Raw genomic sequence first — 20,079 nt, forward strand, 5'->3', positions numbered from 1 at the left:
GTTAAATCTGCAAAAAACGGCAAAGTTTTAATTCCAGAAGACTTTCATCTTGTGGCACCTAATTGCAACTGGCGCTTCTTTTGAGATAACGGAGTCTGTGTTAAGGTTTCTAGGTCACTAAGTCTGGCAAACTTTAACAAAGTGGACCAAAAAAGCATATTTTGTGCTATTTTTGATGAAAATTGTTTGAATTTTGAAAATTTTAGCCAAAAAAAAACTTCAATCAAACAATTCAGCAACGGTCTTAAGTAGTATCCATATCTGCCATGTTACTGGAGGGGGGGGGGGGGTCCGGACCCCCCCCCCCCCCTACAAGAACTCTCACCACCGAAAAACTGATTTTCTCTTAGTGAAAGCAAGTTTTTTGATTAAGTTTCGCCAGCCTGAGAGAAGTTCTTGGGTTAAGTTGGCTGGCGAAACTTAACCAAAAAACTTGCTTTCACTAAGAGAAAATCAGTTTTTCGGTGGTGAGAGTTCTTGTAGGGGGGGGTGTCCGGACCCCCCGCCCTCCAGTAACATGGCAGATATCCGCTGTTGAAATGTTCGCTGTATATAGAATTAGGTGTTACCTAAGTTTTGAACTCTCACTAAATCTTTTTGGTGAAAACATAAAAAACCTAATATAAGACACCAGAAGCCTAAAATTTTTCAAAAAAATTCAAAAATTTTTTCGAAAATTTTTCAAAGTTTTACAAAGTCCTAAAATGGTCTGAAATGGATTTTGCGCTATGAAAGAGCACTCAAAAGTGATTTTTTGTTGACTTCACTTTTTTCACCTAAGTAGTATAGGGGTCGAAACATATCAAAATTTCGAATTTTTTGAAAAAAATTTTCAAAATTTTTTGGAGTCCTAAAATGGTCTGAAATGGATTTTGCGCTATAAAAGAGCACTCAAAAGTGATTTTTTGTTGACTTGAATTTTCTCTAGGAAAATATCTCTACTATAAAAGATTCTATTTTTGAAAAAGCTATTTTTGTTATCTTGACTTTTTTACATAAAAAGCAACTCTTGTTCATTTATTTCTTTTTCCATTTGAGAATCAGCATGACAACCATTGCGACGATAGACTTGAAGAATATCCATGAAATTTATGAACAAATAAAAGTTGACTTTCCAGATTATAGTGAACGTTTTGTATATTTTTTGGCAACATGTCTTTATTTGGATCCCGACGTTAACTTGGAAACTGCTCTAAAGCTAAGACCATATGGCGGCTTAATAGGCATAGACAACTCTTCGTTAGACACATACCTTAAGTCTTATAAATTCCTTCGATTACATGCAATACTTCATGACGCCTCAGGGTTTATTGCAGAATACAGTCAGAAAGGTCCTGGATATTCATACGTTTTACCTTGTCCAATCACAAACGCTTATATTGGTCACTTGACTGGTCTAACGTTTTGTCTTTTTGTGAAAACGTTCAAAAGGAATTTGTTCAATTTGTTGGAATGTTGAATTCCGAAGTTGTTGTCTTAGATTTTGAAGGCTTTCGTCACAAAAAAACCGGTTTTATAATTAAAGAGTTATCGATTTGCTCAAATAATTATTCAGACACAATCTTATTTCTACCACCGGTGCCGTACAATTCACTTTCCGCTAGTGAGAGGAAATCTCATCAGTGGGTTAGTAGGTTCTTACACGGTTTATCTTGGAACACTGGTAGTTATCCTTACTGGTTTCTATCCCAAATCTTTATCGCAATTAAACTTCGTTTTCCATCCGGAAAATTCTATGCAAAAGGAAAAGAGAAATCGGAATCACTTCAAACCCTATTGCAGAAGGAAGTTGTAGATTTGGACACTCTTTTATGCCCCAAAGTTGAAGAAATTTCTCATCCGATTAAACATTTTACTTGTGCTTTGCACTCTTTCAACTTACCAGAGAAACAAAAGAAAAGACATTGTGCTAAAAGAAAAGCCCAGTTGTATTTCTATTGGCTAACATTGCCCGCCAATGAGCCGTCGAGTGGAGAAGGTAACTCCTTCAGTTCTTCAAGTGAATTTATCTCCAAATTTAACAGTATGCAGTTGCATAACGAGTGATAATCAAATAACTGTATCTTTGGTCAGAGAGGAAAAAATAGAATCACGTGGGCAATCCATTCTGAGGAAACAACAAATTCTTTGCAACATAGCTGAGGTTGAGACGCTGAAGAAATATTTTTCACTGCTCGAATATTTTCAAATGTACCATGTCTTTACAAGAGAAAATGAGAAGACTGAGACTAACCCCTTTACCTACTCACAAGTCGCCAGCACCGTTTCAAGTGACCCTGGACGACGAAAGTCTCCCTGATGAAATAAAGCAGGTAGTCAGCAAAGGAAACGTGGAGTCAATTGTCTACTACGCTAAGGATTCTGGCATGCAATCGAACTACAAAGTGACTTACAAGAAAGAAGACAAAGACTCTAGATATACTACATATGAATTTTTTATGATTGAGAGAGTTACTAACAAAATATTGAGCTGACACAAAAAACTGATGTTTTAATTCATTTTTGATCAAAACGTCTTTTAAAATGAGTGATAAAGAAGATCAGATAGATTCCCCTGCTGGAATAGGTTTGAATGATTTAGTTTTCAATGAAGAAAATCAAGAGAGACGCTCATGGAAATTTTGTAACTATGGACTACCACGATCAGAAGTAGTGTATTTTACTCAAATCGTAATAATACTGTTTCTTATGTGTCCTTGATTAAACTTGTGTTTTTCCATCTTGATTGTGAAGAGTCAACATTTTGGTTTTCATTGCTTTCATGCACAGTTGGCTATGCGCTTCCTAATCCGAAGCTATGAACAAGATAATTTCAACAAGCGATAGACTATTCATGGCTGTTTGTGGGCCATCATGCGGTGGTAAAACTGAGCTCATATTCCAAATGTTACTGAGAAACACCTTTTACCCAAAATTTAAATCTATTTACTACTTCTATCAACATGAGCAACCAAAGTTCAGCTCTATAGAGCGTAACTTGAACATTTTTTTCACAAAATTTTCTGGATTTGATTTCATTTCACAGCTGCAAAACTGTCTGCTTGTTTTTGACGATTCTTGCGAGGAAATTTTCAATGACAAAGAGTTTTCTAAACTCGCAACTGCTGGACGTCATAGAAACATTAGCGTCATTTACGTTAAACATAACTTATTCCAACAGAGTAAATGGTCAAGAACAATTGATCTCAACACAACCCACATCATTTTGTTCAAATCACCTAGAGATATACAGCAGATCACCTATATTGGCAAACATTTAAACAACACAAGTTTTTTAAAAGAAAGCTACGAGTTAGCAACAAAATTACCCTTTGGACACTTACTCATCGACTTGGATCCAAAAACTTCAGACTCCTTGCGTTATTGTTCAAATATTGTACAACCAGGTCCAACATTTTTTTATCTACCTTCCTCCAAAGAGGTCATAACTAATTTAACAGATGAGAGAAAAAGAGCTATGTATGCTAAAGCAAATGCTCGAGCTGTCTGATAGTAATTTCAGAAAGTTCCTCAAAAAAGCACCAAAGACTTTTATAAATATTCTGTGTGAGTGTTTGCTCAATGTAATCAATGGCAATGTTCCAGTCAACAAACAGCTACTAAAAAATCAAGAGGACTCATTTCAGCAGCTATTATTAAAGGAAACAAGTCTGAAGAAAAAGCGATTTATTTTGGTGAGAAAATCAGAACTTATCAAGGCAATAGCATTCTCATGCTACCTTTACTTAAAAGTCAAATAATGCATGCAGAAGAATTTGTTTTGATCCCCAAGAGGATGTTCATATTCAAAAATCCAACCAAGGAAGAAATTTTTGATAATCCAATATATCAACAAAAAGCCACTCAGTTATCGCTTCTACAAAGATCTAATCCAAACTTTGAGCAGAGCAGTGGAAAAAAAGATGCTGACACCAGCACTGATAGACTGATCACGAGAAAAAGGAGTATTGATGATGGAACAAGCGATCCAGATGATGTTAAATCAGAATCATTTGTGAGTGATGACAGTGAAATCGAGCCTGTAGTGAAAAAACGGAAAGATTCAGCCTTTGACTCAATAATGCTGGAACTAAAACTAATGGATGAAAATAAAACAAAAAGAGCTGCAATAATCCTGAAAAAATTTTTTGATTCCGATACTGTTTCTATTAGTGAAGAGAATAATGTTCTCCATATTGAAGATGAACCTCAAGGAGTGAAGGTGACAAATTTGTTGTACAATTTACAACAACCTACCAAAAAAATTGACGTGCAAAAGTATTCCAAAATATTGAGTGAACTTGATATAGCAGCTCACTTGGTTTACAATACTCATGCAAAAAAAGTTCTCGATGAGTTTTACAGCGAAGAAGAGGAAGAGCAACCGACTCGAAAACAAAAGAAACAGCAACAAAAACCAAGAGGAAGATCTGAGACAAAAGAAAGAAGTGCAAAGCCAAAAGTCGATGAGAGCAAAAAGAAGACAATCGAAGACACGAGTAGAAAAGACTGGGCTTTCTATAGATGATGTGAAGAAACTTGATAAACTCTATTTAAAAGGACCTGCGTCATTTGGAAACGCAAAAAGACTTCAAAATTTGAGTAAATTATCAATGAAAAAAGTAAAAATGTATCTGGAAACGAAACCATCCTTCACCAAATATCGTTCACGTCGCCTCAGATTTCCAAGGCTTAAAGTAATTGTTAACGACCTAAATGAGATCTGGTCCGTAGATCTAGCATTTGTTGATAAACTTGCAAAGTACAACAGTGGTGTAAAATACCTATTTGTTGCAGTTGACTGTCTGTCAAGATATCTCAGAGTTGAACCACTAAAAACAAAATACGCTACAGAAACTGCAGAGGCTTTAAAAAAGATGATCAAACATAAGCAACCTAAAAAAGTTTGGGTCGATGATGGCACAGAGTTCCTCGGTGCTTTCAAAGCCCTCTGCAATAAACGCGGAATTCATTTATACAGTACGTTCAGTGAGAAAAAGTCTGCTTTTGCTGAAAGAAATATACGTTCCCTCAAAAATATAATATACAGATACTTAGAAGAAAAGTGGACCTATTCATATCTAGATAAACTGGATTCATTTGTTAAAACTATCAATTCTAGAGTTAATCGAACAATCAATCTTGCTCCAAACAAAGTCACGAAAAAAGACGTTCCGCGACTGGTATCGTTGATTGTGAATACTACCTATTCTCAAAAACCAAAATTTTTTGTCGGTGATCTTGTACGAATACTGAAAAAAGAGGAGACGTTTGGAAAGGGTTACAAACAGACGAGATTTTTGAAATTTCGTCTATCCCAACATTGAACCCTCCAACGTATTCTCTTATCGATGCCGATAAGGAATTTATTCAGGGTAAATTCTATCAACCCGAACTCCAATTAGTTCGAGAGTCGCCTGTGCAAAATGGCAAGTAAACGTTTTGAAGATGAATTTACGGTACATGTAATCTCCTCCGCTTCGATGGAGATCTTCGATCAAAACACATTGGCTTCATTCAGGAATTTTTTCAATGATGAAATACAACTGTCGGGAGACTGGAGAGTAGCTTTGAGTGAAATTATTTTTCCAACAAAAATAGAACACATCACAAACGGAGTCCTAATTTCTTATAGTTTAAGTGGTTTAGAAGATCACCAACGGAATAGCTCTGGAGCCAATGTCATATCACGTCCATACAACGGTGAGCGATTAGCTTTCATGCCAGGAACTTTTGATACTGTGCTACAGTTGTTAGCTACCATTAAAAGAACTGTTGGTTTACCCAATTTTTCTTTCAGAGAAATTAAAAGTTCCGGTAAATTTGAAATTGTCTTTGGAAAATACGAGGGAATTAAGTTTCCAAGCGATGAAATTCCTAGCATTATTGGTTTCGAGGGTGTCCCTGATGGACGAGGAACACACATTGGCTTTAAAATGGACACAACTGCAAATAAACTGATGAAAAAAGATGATACTAAAGCTTTTATGGGTGACTTTCCAGCTGATCTGTGCGTCGGGAAACATTTGATAATCATTTATACAAACATTATTGAATATCAATACGTGGGCGATGCGAAAGCACCTTTACTACGAGTCATTGATTCAAAACAACGATTGAAAAACGGTAGTGTCTGCGAGCTTGAACCAACACACAGAATAGTTTTTTCGAATTTGGACTACAAAAAACTTCTTTCAAATACGATTCAGTCGATTTCTATAGAACTACGCACCGAAACAGGTCAATTAGTCCCTTTTTCAGGGACCGGAAAAGTCATTTTAACGTTACAGTTTAAAAAATTTGGTGAGTAAAAGCAATGGATTCATACTACACCAATCAAGCATCTGCATTGCCTTATTTTTCTGGGCACTATAGGCAAAGAGGTAGCGGCTTTGGAGCTTTAGCAAGTGGTATCGGAAGAATCGCTCTACCTATTGCAAGAAAATTTATTTTACCAGCAGCAAAACGAGTTGGAAAAGAACTTCTGTTACAGAGCGTACCAGAGTTAATGGACGTTGTCAGTAAAAAAAATCTCCAAAGCAAGCGCTGAAAAACACGATATCAAATACAGTCAAAAAGCAAACAGGAGGCTCATTGGCACTGCGAATGAGACAAAGACGAATAACTCGTAGACGATCTAGACGCTCAGGTTCAAAAACAAGGCAAGGAATCAAAAAAAGAAAGGTAGTCATTTCAAAACACAAACAGCCAAAGAGAAGTCGGTTGGATTTCTTTGCCAAAGTTAAAGATGATCGGTAATATGTTACCAACAGAGGCAACACATAGTTCCTTGGATTTATTCGAAAAACCAGCGCTTCTTGTAAGTTTTGATGGGAGCTTTTGTCAAAAAGTAGGGCCAGTTTACAGTCCTAACGGACCCATGCTTGAGTTTGAGGTTGCTGGAGACAGAAATTTTTTTATTGATCTGCAAAAAATCTTCCTGGAAATCAAATGCAAGATAGTTCAGGCTTCTGAAGCTGACTTAAAATATGATGCTGGAGCTGCAGCAGATATAACCAAAACAGACGCTCCTTACTTTTGTAATAATGTTTTACATTCACTCTTTTCAGACTGTACAGTATCTGCCAACGGACTGAAAATTTCAAATGCAAATGGAAATTATGCTCACAAAAGTTTCATTGAAACGGAATTTTCTCACAACAAAGACGCAAAGGCTACTTGGTTGGCTTGCCAAGGTTATTCGTACGAGGATAATCCTGGAGCGATAGCAACAGCTGAAGTTAACAGACGAAAAACTTTGGTTAGACAATCTGCTGAATGTACCTTTTATGGAAAAGTGGCAGTAGATTTTTTTTACATGTGATCGACATCTTTTGAGTGGAGTCACATTGCGAATTTCCTTTCGAAGATCAATAGATGATTTTGTTATAATATCTGACGATGCTGGAATATCATACAAAGTTAAAATTATAGAAGCTAATTTGTATGTGAGAAAAATGACATTGAACGACGACGTCGTTTCTGCCATTGAAAAACTTTACTAACAAGCCCAGCGTCCTATCCTTACTTGGAAACTATAACAAAAACATTTCTGGCTTCTACTGGTTTGCAAAGTTGGAAACAAGAAGATGTTTTTAGCAGGGAGCCTGTTCGACGTCTTGCCATTTGTCTTAACACAAATGAAGCTTTCTTAGGAAGCAAACAACTCAATCCTTTTCACTTTCGTAAATTTAATCTGGAGCAGATATGTATTTATCGAAATGGACTCCCCGTTGCAGACAGCCCCATAAACACAGCTGACGTAAAACGCTTGTACTTCAACACAATGTCAGGTTTAGCCTATATTGACAATGGACATGGAATAAGTTTGTCTGAATACCCTAACCATTTTATTATGGTGTTTGATCTCACCAGCACTCAGCAGGCGTCACATGATTTTATTCACCCCGAACTCACCAATTGTTCAATTTCAATTGAACTTAAGTTTTCAGCGGCCTTACCAGGCAACATTGAAATTTTTATAATTGGTGAAAAAGCTAGCACAATTTTCATTGACTCTGCTCGGAGAGTTTCAAAAAATCATATTCTCACAAACTGATGGATGAAGATGAAATAAACAACCTCGTTCAACGATGTAAACGTCTGAAGTACAAATTTCATGGTGTGTTTGCTGCTGATAATTTTCCGCTTAGCCTATCTCAGAACAGCTTCATTATAGTGAATGTATCAACTTCTCAAACAATTGGAACACATTGGACACTTATTTGTCGGAAAAAAAGGAAAATATATTTTTGCAGATCCACTGGGACAAAATCTAACTTTATATAAACATTTACACAATAGACTTGCTTCCTCTGCTGGTAATATTCAAACTGTGTTTGAATTGCTTAGAAACCAACCAATTCAAAAACCAAACTCAATATTGTGTGGCTTATTTTGCATTTATATTGCTCATTACCTTTTTGATGAAAAAGAATTTGTAAAGATGAGTGATGTTGATTTGATACGTTTTGCGCTTCATATGATGCTCTAACATTACTAACTTTTGTATTGAAATAATTTTTTTTTCAAAACTTTATTTTTTCTTCATAAACTAAGCGAACACACAAAACATCATTGTCAATATCCAATTTTCCATAACCACTCAAAAAGATATCCATTATTTGACAGAAAGCACTAGAATGAGGACCATGCAAAATTTTCTCAAATCTCTTAAGAGTTTCAGTAGACAATCGGTCAGTTTGCAATTGTTGGTTTGATTTTTTCTCAACACTATTTTCTAGAGTTTTGAAAGCAGTACTTCCAACTGCCCAATGAGTTTTGCAGCCAACGCCATTGACCAAATTGGGTAAACGTTTTTGAATGTTTGTAGTGTCTCCCTTCGTCTGTAACGTTAGACCATTGTATTCCACAGCTAGCTTAAATTTTTCGAAAACCGTACCAATTGTCTCCAAGTCCTTGCCATTCGAGAATAAACAATTGAAAGTTGTATATAAGCATGGAACAGAATAAAGTTTGTTTTTTTTAAGAAATCTGTAGCAACATCTGACACATCGAACAAAACATGATAATGATTAGCAGGTAAAACTCCACAAAAAAGGCTATCAGTGTGCATGCATATGGCTGAAACTTTAGCAAACGTTGAGTTTGTTTTCTCTTCAGTGATAAAAAACCTGAAATTTTTTTGAAATTGCTTGAAGTAACCAGGTGAACGTTCATACATAGCTTCTACCATTTTCAATTGAGCTGTTTAAATTATTCAGAGAATTCGTGTTCGTCGTCTTTTTGTTTTAATTTAGGTTTCTTTGCAGAGGGAGCTTTCAGAGTAGAATCGTTTTCAGTGTTGTCGTTAGCAGCAGAACGAATTTTTCCGTTCTTTTTCGATAACTTTTCAAACTCTTCTAAAGTCAGTGTTATTCTCTGTTGAAGTTCAAACTCTTGACCAACTTTTTTGAACAACTGTAGGAAGATATAAGTTCCTGTTTTTTCATAAGTTCTCACTGTTGCTCGGATCAAACGTTTTTCACTTTTGGAAACGTCAAAATGAGCGTCTCCAAACTCAGCGTCTGTCTCCGCTGTAAAAGGCATTTTTGTGTTTCTTATTCAATATATTCAACTAACTGTTTTGCTTCAAGAAAAACCGTGTCAATGATTTCGTGCACTAAAATTTTATAGATATTACACGCAGACGCTAAAAATAGAATTGGTTAACTGATAAGAAATATGATCTATTGAGTTAACAGTATTTGTACGTTAGTCCTGTAGGCAAACGCATAAATGTCTTTATCCTATGTATGCATACAAATTCCCATGGTACTAGAGCCTGCCTTAACTTCAGGGTGGTCTTGTCTGGAAACAATACAACTTTAATGTTTGGTTTAACAGATAAAACCAAAATGAAGAGTACATGTATGACCTTAGGTGTGTCAAGAGACTAACTTGATCAATAAAGTGAACCCAACACGTGTGCCAAAACTTGACGCTTTAACGACATTGAACAACCTACATACTTGTTGAAATTTTCATTCAATTCTATATTCAAGTTCATGCTTGTAATACTGCAAACAAGTGTCTGTTTAAAATAACTGTACCTCAATTCATTTTTGATTCAATTTTTCGTTTCAACATTACTTGTATTTGCTTCAAGGAAACATTATCTTTCAAAATTTTCGTTATTGTTGTTTAACTTCAATTATAACTTAACAGTTCATCTGAATTTTCCAGAGCAATTGCAATGTCTTACCATATTTTGTCAGAAAGCGATTTGTCATGTGAACGCACAATTATCTATCAAACTGTACATGAAAACTTCATAGTAATTGTACAACAAAAACGTTCTCATGAAAAAGAAGAGTGGATAACTCACGACCATTGCATGCTTCCAAAAATATTCATCAATTTTATGGCTCAGTTACCCGACAAACCCGAAACTACTGGTAGTGGATTCATTACATCAGGGGGAATTGTACCACCAACAACACTTTTGCACCCTCTGGAACAATATGATATATCGAACTTACCAATTGGAACCAAAAAATTAATATACAAATACGATTGCGACTGTGTACCATTCTATGAGAACGAGCTCGGTGTTTTGCAAGCATGCGACAACCTAGCGGATCTTTGGGGGCTTCCAAAATCTCCTGAGTCTCCTACAAATCCGTCACCATTTTGCACGCCTACTGCGGACCCCAGTCCATCACTCAGCCCAGATAGCTCAGAGCAGAGTCCTTCACTTTTTTCGAATCTAAAAAGCAACAACTTATGGATAAACTTTGACAGTCCTACGGACACAAACGATCTGTTGAAAAACCTTTCTGGAGACAAATTTGAGACTCCCACAACTTACAATGGAATTGAAGAACAAGAAGATACCCCTACCAAAAACTTCTCTTTAACTCCCGAAAACACTGAAAACCCCTCAGTTGACAATGCTCCAAAAAAAGAAAAATTTCAGCTATGCGAGAACTCTTTGACAACTCAAAATAAATTCAGTTTTGATGCGCTGATTTTATAAAAGTTGAAAACAGTATGGTGTCCTAACTGTATTCTTATTCATTCGCCGCATATTGATCACAATTGGATTTCCATAATTGTATTTTCTTCAGAATATATAATTTTTCATTATCTCTAAGTAAAGAACCAAAAAATCAAATAAGAAATAAACTATCTTGACATTTTTGCAGAACAATTGTTTTCTTCTGAGGGCTGAGAGTCAAATTGAGATATCTCTGCTTGCAGTGAACACAAAATCTGTGGAAGAAACAATTCAAATGTCTGAGAAACATAATTTTTAAAGGTTCCTATATGAAAAATGATATTCAGAAAAGAACTCTGGAAACAAAATTTTAGAGTTTTAATGAAATTGCGTCCACTTTTCACGAGGTACTGTGAAAGTGATTGAACTAACTGTTAGGAACCGATTAAAAGAATGAAGGTACTGTTAAGAATTAATAGAGATATTTTCTATTTTTGAAGAGAAATTCACAAAAAATGCAATTTTTAATGATATTTTGGGCCTTAACTCATTAACTTGACATACGATTTTTGATTTTTCCACCTGAATCCGTAGGTAAGTTATCTGGAATTACAATTTAATACTTTTTAGGCTCCATTGAAAAAATTTTTTCATAATGAACTTTTGATTCAAACTTTTTCATTAATTTCTCTCTGATCTTGCGGGGATCAACAAAAACAATGAAAACCTCATATTTGTTCAAAATATTGCGTTTACTATACATATATTCGCTGAGCAGAGGGCATTACTTTGATATGATCCTCCCCGGATCTACAGTAACCGTTCAGTACGTTTCTAAATATAATCAACTTTACTGTTTAATGAAAAGATTGTGTTTAGTACACAGCCCAAAAGTTAGAAAATTTAACAGTTTTTGTTATCTGAAGCGTTCAGGATTTAGGTGGAGTTCAGTTTCATGAAACGTTTTCCTTTGATATGACACTCCCTGCTCTACAGTAACCGCTCAGTACGTTTCTAAATTTAGTCAACTTTACAGTTTAACGAAAAGATTGTGCTTATTACACAGTCCAAAATTAGGGAAATAAAACAGTTTTTGTTATCTGAAACCTTCAGGGGTTAGATTAGAGTTCAATTCCATGAACCGTTTTCCTCTGATATGACACCCCCTGCTCTACAACAACCAATGGGTAAAATTCGAATTTCGATCAAGTTTACTGGTTAATGAAAAGACTAGTGTTATCACCAAGCAAACATTGAAGGGAAAGAATTTTCGTTATCTGTGAAGGGGAAACTTGGTGTTAGGTTTGCACTCAATTTGAATGAAAACTCTCTCACTTTGCTTTATTATTCATTACAACACGATTAACAATAACTAAGCATATACTGACCGATAGAATTTTCTTACTATTCTTATATATATTTCTGCAATAAACTCAAACTACAACTCAAATTCCACAATACAAAGAAAACTTATTATGGGAGTACATGCAATATTTAAGAAGAACTGATAAGCCTATTTATTGTTCTTGCCATATTTTGCCTATGTTTTACACAAAGGTCTCACACAGAGTTGAAATTTGTATATTATCAATTGTCATGATAAGAATTATATTTAATTACGCCCCCCTCAGGGTTAGAAAACATTGTACTACATAAAGCTGTAAACTGAAGGTGTGCTCAAGAATTAAACGAAACCTGTGTAGCGCCACGCAATCAAAACTTCATTTCTTGACTTGATTGCAGAAAGTTCAGCTTTATCTGTTCGTCAACTTTTGGGTGAAAAAGTTTTAATAAATTGGAAAACATAAAGCAAAGAATACGTACCTCTATTTAGTTGCAAAAAAATTTAAAAGATTTTCAGACTTTTACTATAAATTAATATTTCCTAAGCTTTTTGAAAACTCTCACAACTTAGAAATATCTCAAAATCATTCTCAACGTTATCAATCATTATTTTCTACATTTCTTACCCTATTATTCAAAAGTCTCAACACCATTCAAAGCTTGAAAACTGTGTTCCGTACTTCTGTACAGTATGCCAGTTCAGTGTCCAAACTGTTCTGCTCAGCTCTCCAACAGAAGGTCCCTTAACAAGCATATGAAGAATATACATAAAATTTTTCCAGATATACCGACTTTCAGCTGTTTTCAGTGTTTCGAGAACGTTAGAAGTCTTCCTACACTGCGTAAGCTTTCTTATATTTCTCATCAACAGCCCATTTTAAAAGTCTGCTATACTTGTCGCGTAGGTTTTCAAACAAAACTCGAATATGCTGAGCACATAAACAATGAGCATGGTCTGCCCATTTTGGACTTGGAAACCCACGAAGTTGATACGTCTAGACCAACAGTGAGTTCAATTAGCAATGGTGTAAACTACTACTAATTTGAGCCGGCCCAGGGGGATTTAGACATTATGGAATATCTGTTCAGGAACCGGGACGAAATTTCGAAAACAGTCCAAAAACACACGCACAGGTTTCCACAAAAGGTTCAACTTGTAGTGGAAATGACGCTTCAGAAACCTTTGGATGACGATCAAGAAAAATTGAGCGTGTTTTTCAATACAAATACACGAATCGTATATCATTCAGGGATTTCGGATGAAATTTTTCAAGACTTTGTCGACAACATTGTTTCAAAACTTGTTTCGTTTTCAAGCTACGGAAGTGGTTGGCAGCTACTTTCAATAGACAAAGTTACCCTGAAGATGGCCAAATATGTGCCTGTCCGGGGAAGCAGTTTCATACCGTTTCATGAGGAACATCCGCTGAGAAGAGATTCGAACTTGTTAAACATACACAATGCAAACGATGATAACTGTTTCCTTTATTGCTACACAGCTGGATAACATCTGGTTTACAAAAAAGAAAAATTAGAACCGCCAACACCATGCTTCAGATCACGCACCAATGTTCTGACGTACAGCAAAGAAAATCCATCAGCAAAGCAACCGAAAGGGGACTTTGAAATGCCAATGAGTCTACAGGACATATCAAAGTTTGAGGAACTCAATGAAGTACAAGTTAATGTGTTCAGGTAAGAACAAATCGTATTATTCTGTATTTAAATGTGATTTTATTTTTTGTAAAAAAAAGCAAAAAAAAAGGAAAAGTTGTTAAAAAAAGGAACAAAATTTTTCGCTCATCATAACAGTTCTTAACATTTTGCTGTTTAAAAAACCTCACTATCCAGAAAAAGTCTGAGATTTTTCATATTTAAGGTATCAGACGAAGCAATTACTAACATTGAGGCTGTCACGAGGCAAAAATTTCCCATTCGTACTCGATTTGTTGCTCCTACAAAATGAACAGACATACCACTACGTACTCATTATCAATTTGATGAAACTTGTCGCTAAAATCAACGGTAAAGAGTATCGTGAAAGAAATGAGCTGTGCAGGAACTGTTTTCACATTTGTTCGTCAGCGGATGTGCTATTAGCACATCAGAAATCGTGTTTGGAAAATGATTCTCTGCAAATCACGATGCCCGATTCTGCTAACAACAAGTTGAAGTTCGAAAACTACGCCGCGAGGTGGTTTTCACCTTTTGTAGTATACTTGGACTTAGAATCTCTACTTTTGCCTGTAGCAACAGCGAAAAGTAACCCAATGACTTCAAGCACGTGTGCCTTGGAACACCATTTACCGTGTAGTTACTGCTTAATTGTGGTCGAACATAACAACCCTGAACCAATACATTTTGACATTTACACAGGCCCCGATTTTATGAAACGCTTCATTACAAAAATCGAAAAACTTGCAAGGTTCTTTTACCATCAGAAAAGGAAATTTCCCAAATTTATTGGAGCCGCCCCTTTGCAAAGTACATTCTCGAGATGTTGGATTTGTGATGTTGCTTTCAACAATGACAACGAAAAAGTGTTGGACCACTGTCACTACAGTGGTCAATTCATCGGTTACGCGCACGTCGAATGCAACCTCAAGCGCCGAACACTCAATTTCACGCCCGTAATTGCCCGCAACATGATGAACTATGACTTACATCACATAGTTAAGTCCTTGCATACAGCCTCAGAGTCAACAAAAATTGAAGTGATACCGACAAACGACGAAAAATTCATTGCACTAAATTTTGGTGTATTCATTGAAACACGAAAAAGGAAGCAAGATGAAGTCACTGTTTACGAGTACATGCGCTTTATTGACAGTTTCAAGTTTATGCCGTGCAGCCTCGATAAAATTGTACAAACTCTGCCTCACAATAAATTCAGTATTCTTGACAACTTTTACCGAGGCTATACCACAGAGCAACGCAACTTGTTGAAGAAAAAGGGAAGTTTTCCCTACTCGTATGTCAATGACTTCAGTAAACTGAGAGAACTTTCTCTTCCCAGTCTCGAAAACTGGAAAAACAGTTTGAAAGACAATAAAATTGATGTTACCAGTGAGGAACTCAATCAGTTGAATTTTGTCTTCTACGAGTTCAATTGCCAAAGTCTAAAGGAATTCCTGGAGCTATATCTCACTGGCGATGTGCTACAGCTGTCATGCTGGTTCGAGGAGCTGCGTTCTGTGTGCTATGACACACACGGCCTGGACTGTGCACAGTTCTACACAGCTTCAAATCTTTCTGGAAACGCGTTTCTGAAAACCTGCCAGCCCGAAATTGAGCTGTTGACAGACCGACTGATCCTTGAAATGGCAGAGAAAATGATACGTGGAGGCCTGTCCTCTATCTACAGTTCAAGTTTAGAGATTGCAAACAACACCCTACTGCCTAACTTTGATAGCTCAAAGGAAGTCTCATCAATCATTTATATTGATGCTAATAACCTTTACGGGGGAATCATGTTACATTTCCCTCTTCCCCTGAATCAGTTTGAATTGATTGAAGATGTTGCACTAGAAACAATTTTGCAGACCGACGACGAAGGGGATGTTGGTTTCATTGTTGAGGTGGATCTAGAGTACCCTGATGCTCTACATGATGAACATGCAGACTACCCATTGATACCCGACAAGGAACCAATCGATACCCTAGAACTTAGTGACTATCAGACAACTCTTATAAGCGCTCTAAGTCTAACTTCGTCGAAATCAAGTAAGTTGAGACAGACGTTTCACCCAAAGAAGAACTATGTTGTTCACTACCTGAACCTCAAATTCTATGTTGATAGCGGAATTAAGGTCACCCGAGTTCATCGAGCAGTAAAGTTTCATCAATCTAAGTGGTTAGCAAGTTATATTGCACTTAACACACAGAAACGTCAAGAAGCTAGCTCTAAGCTGGATCAGGATTTCTACAAACTTATGTCAAACTCTACTTTTGGCAAGCTATGCGAAAGTTTGAGAAATAGAGTGTCCGTTAAATTTGTTCGCACAGAAGAGGAGCTACTTAAAACAACATCAAAAGGAAATATTTCATCGATAAAAATCATAGACGAGAACCTAACAATTATCACAAAGAAAGTCCAATCCATAGTATGGAACAAACCAACAATTATTGGAGCCAGCATTCTAGAGCTTTCAAAGCTGTTTATGTTGGATTTTCATTACAACGTAATGAAAAAACAAACAGAGTGCAGTTTGCTGTATTCAGATACAGACTCATTCGTATACAAAGTTAAAACGAATAGTTTCTATGATGATTTGACGAAAAACTCTACCCTGAAAAAACACTTTGATCTCTCAAACTTCCCCAGCGACCACAAACTCTATAACAAAACGAATGCAAAGGTGGTGCTTAAGTTCAAAGACGAACTTGCAGGAACGCCAATAGAAGAATTCTGTGCCCTTAAGCCTAAACTTTATTCGATTGTTGCTAGTAATGGTGAAAACAAAATGTCGGCGAAAGGAACTAAAAAATTCGCGCAAGCCAAATTAAATCATGAAATGTTCAAAGAGACATTGGAGACGAGCAACGTAGTGAGACTTGAAAACATCAAAATATCAACAGTTAAACATAAACTACAAACTGTGTGCTTGAACAAAATTGCCCTCTGCGCATACGACGACAAAAGATATATAAATACAGACAAAAAAACGACACTGCCCTTCGGACATTTTTCTTTGCGTGATGAATACGTTTCAAAAAAACTGTGTGCCGAAACCGACTGGGAAGACGAATTGAACGAACCCTGTAACGTGTTTGAACTTCCTGAAGGAGGGGAGGCCTCAGGCTGGGAAATACCCGATCCAGGTTTTCATCAGCCCTCGTACTCTAATGAAGAGTTGAATGATGTTATTGACCTTTTAAATTTATCGGAACAAAGTGATGAGTCTGACCAGGAAATCAATAACCCGTTCATTCTCAATGAAGCTGATGAAAACCCAGATTGCTGCTCTTCAAGCAGTGAGAATGCAACATTAGCCAGCATCAGCAACAAAAAGAAGCAAGCAACATTAAGCAATAACTTATTAAGACAAATAGATAGTGTTGAATCTACTAACTCTTCAGAGGTAACACTCTCTGAAAATGAGGAATCGCCAGTAATCTCGATTAAACGTGCCCGTGCTTATATTGTAGATTCTGACATTGAGTAATCTGTTATTTTTCTTTGTATTGTAATAAGTACTTCTTTTATAGAACGGAAAATTTAAAAATACAAAGATAAATATTAATAATGATATTTTTATACAATTGGTGAGAAGAAAACTTACTTTAAGGAAATTTCCCAGTCCTCCTGTCAAATATTCTTTGCACTTTGCACCGACAAAAGCTTTTCAAATGCTTCTCGAGCTCCTGTTTATAAAAAAAAATTTGCCTGCAGAAAGGGCAAATTTGGTCCAATATTTTCCCCGAAACAAGAGATCGAGAACAGTATAACGGGTTCGTTTCGAGAAATCTGTTGTGCCTTTTATGCTTGGTAAACTGAGAAAGAAAATAAATGGCTTCCTGACATCTTGAACAATATTTTATATATCGGTTTTTGTGATTTTCTGTGAAATGTTTCAATTTCTCTTGAAAATTGTTGAAAGTGAGCTCACAAGTCTCACATTTGTGTCCTGGCATTCTTTTTAATAGCTTCAAGTTTCACTTAGTTCACTCTGTAGACGCAATACAATTGAGAAGAAATAGGAAATAGTCTCTTCAGAAGGCTCATTTTGGTGATTTAACATTTATCTCAACCTAACAGGCAGAAAAGAATTTATTCCAAACATTTGCCAAGAAACGGTTCAGTTCTAACACCGAGGGCCCTGCTTTATTCCCCTCACCAAATTTATACTTCCAAACTGCTTTCACAGCCATACATTTACTTTTATCTTAATTGGAACACTTTTCATACACCGAAGCAAATTAATTTCAAAATCAATAAAACACACCGCACTAATTTAATTTTGTTTTGAAATTCAGTTTCCAAGAGCCCGCTCCGCTTTGATTTAATTCCACATAAAATCCCCCACCGTAAACAAAATTTGACAAGTTTAAACAATCCCCACTTTCGAAAGCTCAATAAAAGTTCAAATTATGCATAACAGCCCACTCATGCGCGCGGAAGGAAATATTCCAAACTCTCCAAATTTATTTCCCAAGAGTTCACATAACATGAACTTACAATCCAAAAGATCGAAGTAGGTAAAACAATAAGACTCTCAAAGTTTCTTCAAAAGTACAAGAAATCAACTTTTACAGAGTGAAAGTTCTTGTAGGGGGGGGGGGGGGTCCGGACCCCCCCCCCTCCAGTAACATGGCAGATATGGATACTACTGTCTTATATCTCTGACGGTAACAACAACACTCTGTTGTTAAAAATTTTAACTTACTTTGAATTATATTAGCAATATTGTGCCGAATTTTAGCAAAAATTACTGAAAATGTGAACAAAAACAGTCGAATGTTCTCAAAACTTTAAACCTCGACAACTCCCTGTGAAACACGAAAACCGATAAAATCTTTTTAATTCCATATTCTACGCTGGACGGGCTTTTTAATGATGCCACTCACAATTCTGTACGATGAATATATCGGTCGGCCAAAGTTGACTGAACAAAAAACCCAGTTGAGTATATAGTTCCTCCCTCCCCACTAAAGTGGGGGTCGGAACAATTAAAAACGATATAAAGGTTTTGATTTTCGTTCGGTGTTAACCGGCAATATCATCCACGTAGGTGTTCTTTTGTCGCATTCAACTGATCGGCTGTTTTTGCACTCACATTGTAAAAAAAAATAAAAATTTCAGACCTAATGATGAAAGGGATGCTTATCAGGTGAAGTATGGTCGGATAGAAATAGAACTGTGAACCCAAACGAAATTGCAACTAGAAACCGGAAGGAACAGCAATTTGGAGATGTAGAAAGTAATAAAATGAACTAATGATCTTTAGAGTGAAGTTCTTTAGCTCCAAGAAACCATTAATCAAATTTAAACATTAATTTTAAGCCCTTTTTGCTGCAAAACACCTTCACCACTAAACCACCCTTTGTGGCAAGGGTTTTCTCAGTCCATTATATTAGGAAAAAAATAAAAATGTTGACTTTATAAAAATTACTGGGACGGTCATCTGCAAAAATTTTTGATAGATTCTTGAGAATCAGGGATGTTTATTTGGATCTTGTATGAGTCTATCGAATAACGGTTATCTGCTAAGAGACAAGATTGCACAACTTTCTTCCATTCAAACAAGGATAGTTTGAGACAGCGTATAAAAGTTAGTTATCCAATTTATCAGGAGCAGTACTTTTGGGTGAACCTCTGGAAAGACTACACACTTTTTCATTAAATTATAAAGCTTTTTGCTGGTTTGGAAAGCGATATACTCATAGAATCTATGTTTCTAATTGCATACCATCAGCTTAATAAACATTACGATTCAGAATTACACAGAAAACCAAGTCTTTTGAAGGCAAATAGTGATGAATCCCCATCTCATCTTAAGTCTCACCAAAAATTTGGGGATCTAATGGGAATTAATGAGGAAAGTAATTTCCTGTTTGATAATCCGGGAACAATTTGATCTGACAAACAACTTCGTGGAAGTTTGTTCAGGTAACGGCAGTCCTCATCAAATGACGCACATTTTCTCCATTCGTTCAAGGGGAAAACGCTCACGGATAATTTCAATTATCTCAAATAGTTCAATTTCATTAATAATTAACAAAAAAATCTCAGAAAATGAATCTCCTCTTAGTGATTTTACAAACAAATGAGCCTGTTTTCGCCTGGTAAAGATTTTTAGACATATTTAAGTTCCTTT

At 36.1% G+C, this 20,079-nt stretch overlaps 1 protein-coding gene across 1 annotated transcript; it reads left to right on the forward strand.

The window, feature by feature from the left end:
• Positions 1–14,406: 14,406 nt before the first annotated feature.
• On the forward strand, positions 14,407–17,427 carry LOC142340438 (uncharacterized). The gene has a single exon (XM_075391014.1). It carries the CDS (start codon positions 14,407–14,409, stop codon positions 17,425–17,427), a length of 3,021 nt encoding a protein of 1,006 aa, XP_075247129.1.
• Positions 17,428–20,079: the final 2,652 nt, after the last annotated feature.

Source organism: Convolutriloba macropyga, chromosome 5, assembly GCF_964194025.1.
Source record: "Convolutriloba macropyga chromosome 5, txConMacr16.3, whole genome shotgun sequence".
Taxonomy (NCBI): Eukaryota; Metazoa; Xenacoelomorpha; order Acoela; family Convolutidae; genus Convolutriloba; species Convolutriloba macropyga.

Bases quoted from the DNA above. Each gene is read 5' to 3' on its own strand.
- LOC142340438 (XM_075391014.1), top strand. From the start codon at position 14,407: ATGCCCGATTCTGCTAACAACAAGTTGAAGTTCGAAAACTACGCCGCG.